At 58.9% G+C, this 7377-nt stretch overlaps 3 protein-coding genes across 3 annotated transcripts; 1 reads left to right on the top strand and 2 right to left on the bottom strand.

Annotated features, from left to right (window-relative positions):
- The first annotated feature begins 110 nt into the window (after nucleotides 1–110).
- MYCTH_2302034 (uncharacterized protein) lies at nucleotides 111–2326 on the top strand. Its single transcript, XM_003661958.1, has 3 exons — nucleotides 111–387; nucleotides 512–870; nucleotides 949–2326. Exon 3 carries the CDS (start codon nucleotides 962–964, stop codon nucleotides 2171–2173), a length of 1212 nt encoding a protein of 403 aa, XP_003662006.1. The 5' UTR covers nucleotides 111–387; nucleotides 512–870; nucleotides 949–961; the 3' UTR covers nucleotides 2174–2326.
- Nucleotides 2327–2402: 76 nt separating this feature from the next.
- On the bottom strand, nucleotides 2403–3385 carry MYCTH_106768 (Nitroreductase-like protein; the record flags this gene model as incomplete). Its single annotated transcript, XM_003661959.1, has 2 exons — nucleotides 2403–2827; nucleotides 3015–3385. The coding sequence occupies 2 exons, from the start codon at nucleotides 3383–3385 to the stop codon at nucleotides 2575–2577; spliced, it is 624 nt and encodes a 207-aa protein (XP_003662007.1). The 3' UTR covers nucleotides 2403–2574.
- A 1331-nt stretch (nucleotides 3386–4716) lies between these two features.
- On the bottom strand, nucleotides 4717–7110 carry MYCTH_110956 (flavo protein pyridine nucleotide cytochrome reductase-like protein). The gene has a single exon (XM_003661960.1). It carries the CDS (start codon nucleotides 6853–6855, stop codon nucleotides 5005–5007), a length of 1851 nt encoding a protein of 616 aa, XP_003662008.1. The 5' UTR covers nucleotides 6856–7110; the 3' UTR covers nucleotides 4717–5004.
- Nucleotides 7111–7377: the final 267 nt, after the last annotated feature.

A 7377-nucleotide genomic window follows, 5' to 3' on the forward strand; every position in this document is an offset into this window, starting at 1 on the left:
CACCTCTCCAGGTACCGCAGCGTAGCGCTACTCGCCCCACCCGCGCTATCACATGGTGGACATAAAACTGCCTCCCACACACCCTGGTCGTAAATCACAATGCAGCATTAACTGTCGAATTTGGCGAAATTGGCTGCCGTCAAGTACCCACAACCTCCGGTACAAAAGGAGATCACCGTCCCAACTCCCTGGGCCTGCGGGAAAAGCCGATCCATCACTGGCTGCTGGTCATCCGTCCGAATGCAAAGCACTGCGTCATGAGAGCAACGGCTTGAGCTTACTGTGCAGCGACCTCCCCGCCTCGATCCCTCCGTCCCGTGCGAAAGCGGCGTCCATTTCGCGCCACCGCCGAGTCTGCAACTTGTTGCAGGCAGGCCAATGATGCAGGTTCGTTCACTACCTAATTACCCAGAGACAACAACCGCACCGCCATTTGTTCCTCTCTCCCGGCTTCGATCTTGCGTGGTAGGCCAGAGTTTGTTAAACCCAAGACAAAATGGCGTCGTCACAGATTGGCCCCGTTTCCGCTGCTGTCGGGTTAGCTCGCTCGACCGTTGTCCGACGCTCGGCCTGCCATAGCTGCCGACACATCTCGACCTCTCCGAGGACTGCCTCTCGACGAGCGCAGTCAGCCCAGCGAATCCCCGGCCGCCGCCCTTTTTCGCAGCAGTCCCACAGGCCAACGGCCGACTCCAAGGTGCACGGCTCCAGGATCCGGTGGTATCCCATCCCCGTCGGTCTCGGCGTTGGGTTTCTGGGATTAGTGCAATTCTATAAGGTCTATACTAGGGAGCAGGAAAAGCAGCTCGAAAATGGCGAGCCAGCCCAGCGCCCGAAGAAGAGACGACGGGTCCGCCCAGATGGCCCTTGGTAGGATCTCTCCAACCTTTTCCTCCCTTACCTTCCCTTGCTATCCGTTCCCGGAATGGGGGTTGACAGGCGGCGCAGGCAGGTGCAAATCATGTCGACATTGCCCCTGAAGGCCATGTCGCGTCTATGGGGCAGGTTCAACGAGCTCACCCTCCCGACCTTTCTCCGCGTTCCCGGCTTCAGACTGTATTCTTTCATCTTCGGCGTCAACCTGGATGAGATTGAGGAAACCGACCTTCGCAAGTTCCCGAACCTGGCTGCCTTCTTCTACCGCACGCTGAAGCCCGGGGCCCGGCCTCTCGATCCCAACCCTAATGCCCTCCTCTCGCCCGCCGATGGACGCCTCCTGCAGTTTGGCCAGATCCAAGGCGGTGACATCGAGCAGGTGAAGGGTATGACCTACACTATCGACGCGCTCCTCGGCCAAAACAGCCCAACCCCGAGCATCTCTGGCCAAACGCCTCTCGACAAGCCCTCCAAGCCCTCCAAGCACGAACTTGAAGGAGACGAAGAACTCATCCAAAGGGACGAGGAGTTTGCGCGCGTGAACGGCATCTCTTACACCCTCCCGGACCTCTTCTCTGGCTCGGAGAAGAAGCACAAGAGCAGTCTCGACCACCCCAAGGACGAGTCCGTCACGCCCTCGCCGACCTCCGTCTCCGAGGTCCGCGCGGAGCTGGCGCTTGGCGAGAAGTCCTGGCTCGACTACCTCACCCCCGGCAGCCGGCATGTGCTCTACTACGCCGTCATCTACCTCGCCCCCGGCGACTACCACCGCTTCCACTCGCCCACCAACTGGGTGGTCGAGCGCCGCCGCCACTTCGCCGGCGAGCTGTACAGCGTGTCCCCGTACCTGCAGCGCACCATGCCCGGGCTGTTCACACTCAACGAGCGCGTCGTGCTGCTGGGCCGCTGGCGCTGGGGCTTCTTCAGCTACGTGCCCGTCGGCGCGACCAACGTCGGCTCCATCAAGGTCAACTTTGACCGCGAGCTACGCACAAACAGCCTGACCACCGACACCGAGGCCGACAGGGCCGCCGAGGAGGCGGCGAGCCGCGGCGAGCCGTACCTAGGCTATGCGGAAGCCACCTACGAGGCCGCCAGCCCCGTGTTGAGGGGTTACGCGCTGAGGCGGGGCGAGGAGATGGGCGGCTTCCAGTTGGGAAGCACGATCGTGCTCGTGTTTGAGGCGCCAGCGGCGGAGCACGACGAGAACGGGCGCCATATCGGCGGGTGGCAATGGGCCGTGGAGAAGGGACAGAGAGTCAAGGTCGGGCAGGCGTTGGGGTACGTGGATGCCTAACTCCCCGGCAACTGGTTTGCTGCGAAACCGTGCATAGCGAGAATTATAAAAAGGTGTATCCTGGGTAATCTTGTAATTGGCAGATCAAATTCAAATAGACTTGTTTGTGTTTGTAGCTAGAGTAACTGCCCACCCGAGGGGATCGTCGCGACACTCAGGCTCCTCTTTCTTTGCAGAGGCTGTGGAATGCAGTGTACGCTTTGTCAGAGTCCGAACAGCATCTTTCTTTCTCTCTTACTTTATTGTCATTGGTTAAGGAACGTAGTCAAAAACTAGCCCAAGAAACATCCTCCCAACTCCCTGCAATGCGAATCGTCGCCAGATCCCTTCCGCCAAAATATCCCTTCTACCAAACCGAGAAAGGAAAAAAAGAAAAAATAATTTTCTCCCGTCATCTTACATTAAGCACCAAAGACCTTGAACTTCTGCTCCAGCGGCAGGAAGGTCTTCTCCCCGGCATCAGGGACCTCCTTCCCGCCAAACACGAGCTGGGCAGTCAGCTTCCAGGTGGCAGGGAGCTTCCACTCCTCGGCGACCTTGGCGTCGATGAGCGGGTTGTAGTGCTGCAGGTTAGCACCGAGACCCTCGGCCTCGAGCGCCGTCCACACGGCGAACTGCAGCATGGCGCTGGAGTGGCCGGCCCAGACGGGGAATCTATTATGTTGTTGTTTAACAACTGCTGTCAGCTTTCTCATTCTTTGTGTCTTCCGATCACTTTATAAACTCCAAGGGGCAGGAGCTTTAAAAGGGAGAGAGGAGACAGAAGAGAGGAAGAAAAAGGGGTGAGACGATGCAAAACAAAAAAACAAAAAAGAAAAGAAAAAGAGGGGCCAGAACATACCGATCCGCGTACAGGGCGAACTTGGCCTGCATTTCCTCGACGGGGACCTGGTCCTCAAAGAAGAGGGCGGTGCCGGCGGCGGCCTTGAACATGGCCATCTTCTGGGCGGTGCTCTCCCACTGCTCGGCGGGGACGACGCCCTTGAGGACGTCGGCGGTCAGGTCCCACAGCTTGTCGTGCTCGGCGCCGAAGAGGACGACGGCCCGGTTCGACTGCGAGTTGAAGCTCGAGGGGACGTGCTGCAGCGCCTCGGACACGATCGTCTGCACCCGCTCCGGGGTGATGGGGAGCGTCTTGTTGAGCGGGTAGTAGGTCCGGCGGGCCTTGACCAGGGAGAGGAAGCCGTCCGCGTTGCCCGGAACGCTGCCCATCTTGGAGGTCTTGCTAGTGCTGGTGGTGGTGTTCGTGGTGGTGGTGGTGAAGGGTCGAGGGCTGGTGGTTGTGGCTTTGTGGAGCTTAAGAGCACTAATCAGAGAACGGGGCTTGGAGATGGTTCGAGAGGCTGCGGTGAAAAGTCTCTGCATGTGATGTGGTTTAGGCTGTTCAGGAGGCCGGATGGTGAGGAGACGAAGTGGACATCGTTGGCGACCGAGGGAGGGGAGAGGGATACACATATATATATACAAATTAAATTGCAAACGAGAGGGTCTCACCAGCTACTACCCTCCGTATCATTCCCACCCCCTACTCGCGACCAGTCGTAGCAAGCTCGCGGCTAGACTCTCGGGAACCGGCGCGCGCGCTTCTCTCGCCATCCTCTACACTACACTACTCGGATCCCCACATTTGGTTCCATCGGACAAGTGTTCGAACCTGCTCGAGACCCCTCTTTTCCCCCCGATGGTCAGACTGGATCCTGCCGCGCGCGAGACCAATGTGGGAAACCCTGCTTTTTAACGTCTACTCCCTGCATATGTAAGCAATCGCGGAGCGTTACGGCAGCACGACCTTGGTTGTGCGATTCTCCAATCAGGGCGGGGCCGTGGGCCGAATTAGGAAGAAGCGAGCAGTCCGACGCGCAGGTGTGTGCGTTGGAGACGTATTTCAAATCTCTGACAGAGCACGTGGAGAAAGGTGAACCCCTGCCAGTCGAGAAGCCCATGGAAACAGCGAGCACCAACAGCTGTTCGGCAGTTCCTACTCCCAAGGTGCCCAGCAGCCAATCCAAAACGCCCACACCCTCTCCGCCTGCCATCCTGACAAGGTAAACGCGCGGGACTTTGCTATCTTGCAACGCTGCTAACCGGGCCGTAACCAAGAACGGATTCGACACCAAAACGCTAGCGTTGGCGTAATCATGCATCACAGGAGGAATGAAGGATGAGGATCTTCTCTCCTGTGTCTCGGTATGTCATCATTTTATTTAATAGTTCGGAGCAAGTTCAGCGACTTAAGATGATATAATATCTGCCACCATAATACCCTCAACTGCTGCTCACCTCTGCGCTGTCCGAGACAGGTTGATGTATGTAGAATGATGCCCATGAGGACGTAGAAAACGGTAAGACATACGGAGTATAAGTGGTCTATTAAAATAAGCCCATCCATACCTACAGAACTACAAAGATACACGAGCCGCAAAAACTGAAGTGGATTGCAAACAATGTGTAAAGTACAGTAAGTAGTAGGTACTGTATGTACATGCAGAACTTCGTCCACGGAGCCAAAACTCACTCGAGTATGCCGCATCGTGAGACCATGTGAAACATGCCTTCTAGATGTCTAGCACGGTGAAAAAAAAAATGATTCTCTCTTTGAAGCGCCAGCCCAAGCCGATTACTTGAAGTACAAAAATGAAAAACCAAAACCGCTCCCGCGCCGTTGCGGATGCACCCTGACGCCTTGATCCATTCTCTGTTCACGTCCCAAACCGTCTAAATGATTGCGGGCATTTTCCGAACGTTCCGCGTAGAGTTACAAAAACGAACCATACGGTATGTACGAGAAAAAAAAATTAACGTACGCATCCGCATCCGCATTCGCATCTGGATCACCAAGTCTCGGCGATATACTGGCCCGCCTCCTTCTTCAAGTTCCAGAACGTCTGCGCCTCCTCCCGCTCGAGGTTGCCCTTGATCATGGCAACCTCGACGAGGGCCTTCTCGACGCCCTCTCCCATGCCCTTGCTGCTGCCGCAGACAAAGACGCGGCCGTCGACCGAGTTGATGATGTACCACACCAGGTCGGCCTGCGCCTTGACCTCCTCCTGGACGTAGCGGCCCTCGCCGCGGCGGCTCTGCACCACCTTCTTGACCTCGTCCTCGTGCACGCCCCACTCGCCGCTGTAGAGCTCGTCGACGAGCGAGTCGCGCACGCCCTGCAGCACCCAGACCTTGTTGGCGCAGCTGGCCGTCTTCAGGCGCCGCTGGACGAAGCCGCGGAACGGCGCGATGCCGACGCCCGCCCCGATCAGCAGCATCGGCCCGTCCGTCACGAACTGCTTGGCCAGGGGGTTCGCCATGAGGCCCTTGAACATGGGGATGTAGAACTCCGGATCGCGCTCGCCGCGCGCCTGCGCGTCGAGGAACCGCAGCGCCTGCCGCTGGAAGAAGCCCGACCCGACGCCAGTCCGCTTCCCCGTCCGCCAGTCGGCGGTTTCGTGCACCGTCACCGCGATTTCGATCAGGCGGTGCTGCTCCCCGTCGCGCGTCAGGAACGACTCGTGCGGGTCGTTGGACAGCGAGTAGAAGCGGGGCATCAGCGGAGGGAGGACGGAGAGGAGCTGGTCCAGGGGCGGCTTGGCGCTCGGGAAGGCATGCAGGAGCTGGACGAGCGTGATGTGCGGCCCGGTGCGGAAGTCGCAGAACACGCCCTGGCCCTCGGCCGAGCAGAGGAAGAGCAGGATCTTGCGCTCGTTTGCGTCCGTCGCGTGCTCGGCGAGGACGCGGAGGATCTGCTTTGTCGGCGGGTACGATTGGACATCGGAGCACCAGGTCAACAGATCTCTCCGCGTGGTGACGAGCTCGCGGGCCTTGTCGTCGCCCCAGACGGTGGGCCATCTTCCCTTGGTCGTGCGCAGCAAGACCGGCTTGTCGCGCAGGAAGCGAGGCACGAGGAGCAGGTCGAGAATCTCCTCGACCAGCGACGCCTCGTTGGGCGCTGACACGCCGATGGCGCCGCCAACTTTGAAGTCCACCCCTTCGCCTTCGGGGTAGTTTGTAACATCGAGATCGAAGTGGAACGTCCGTTTCTCGGCCCCCGGCCGTGTCAGTTCGCGGGCGTTGTGGATGCGCGCGGGGAAGACGTGGTGCGGGGGGTGCGGCTGGACAAACGAGGGCGGCTGTATCCGCGTGTCGAGATCCTCCAGCCCGAGGTTGTGTAACCTCTTTTCAATGTCGCCCGCGGGGGCGGTCGGGCTGTCCGCGCCCAGCGAAACACCCGAGTCTGTCGGAGACGGGACATTGGAGGGCCGTCGAAGCGGTTGCAGAAACACGGTCTGCTCGGGGAGATCGCAGACGCTGTTCAGGGTCGCAGGGATCTGATCGATCTTCAGGCACAGCGACCGATATGCATCGTTGTCAGGAAACTCGATCTGCTCAATCTCGACGTCGTCCTGCTTTGGCCGCCCAAGACCGAGGCAGCAACCGCCTCCGCAGCATCGGCGGATCAGTTGGGTCGTGGTCTCGCCCGTGATGCGTTGCACATCGGCCGGGCTCTGGGCGATCAGGCGCGTCGATGCGCGCCGGCGGCGTGGCTCTGGCTGGCGGGGCTCTTCCAATTCGTGCTCGTCAGACGAATCGGAATATGTAAGCGAGGGCGCGGCCGACGGCCCAGGGTGAGGTTCCTCGGGAACGCTCGCGGCCGAATGCTCGGCCAGGAGACGATCAATCTGCGTGGCCATGGTTGTCCTGTTCTGGGACGTATCGGGGCTACTGCTTGATACTTGCGGAGTGCAGAAGGGGCGAGAGCGGTGCAAAGGGGTCTGAATTATAGGAGACGGAAGGCAGGAGTCGGAAGGCTGGGTTCATGACCGAAAATTGCGGATTAACTCGGGTAAGGGCTTCGATGTGGGTCAATCCAGCCCGTGAGGCGATCTGTCCGGCCAAGGTTCGGCTGTTAAAACACTTGTGGTTGCTCTTGGTGATTTCGGCGCCTCGCCTCGTCAGACTCGAGATGAGAAGTTGAGAATTCTTCCTGCGTGGGAGACTAGTGATCTTTAACGATGCAACCGTCATGCCCGGAACACGCAGATCGACCCGGTCAGGGCAAGCGAGAGATCCTGCATACACTACATAGTAGGGGGCAGTGGCACAGTGCGAGTGTTTTCCCCGTCATTTTTCCAAGGTTGGCTTAGCTCTTTAAGAACCTGAACACGGCAGGGACTGATTGGGGCATGCCTTTTCGTGGCCGGCCTCGGGGGGTC

The sequence above is a fragment of the Thermothelomyces thermophilus genome, chromosome 2, assembly GCF_000226095.1.
Source record: "Thermothelomyces thermophilus ATCC 42464 chromosome 2, complete sequence".
NCBI lineage: Eukaryota > Fungi > Ascomycota > Sordariomycetes > Sordariales > Chaetomiaceae > Thermothelomyces > Thermothelomyces thermophilus.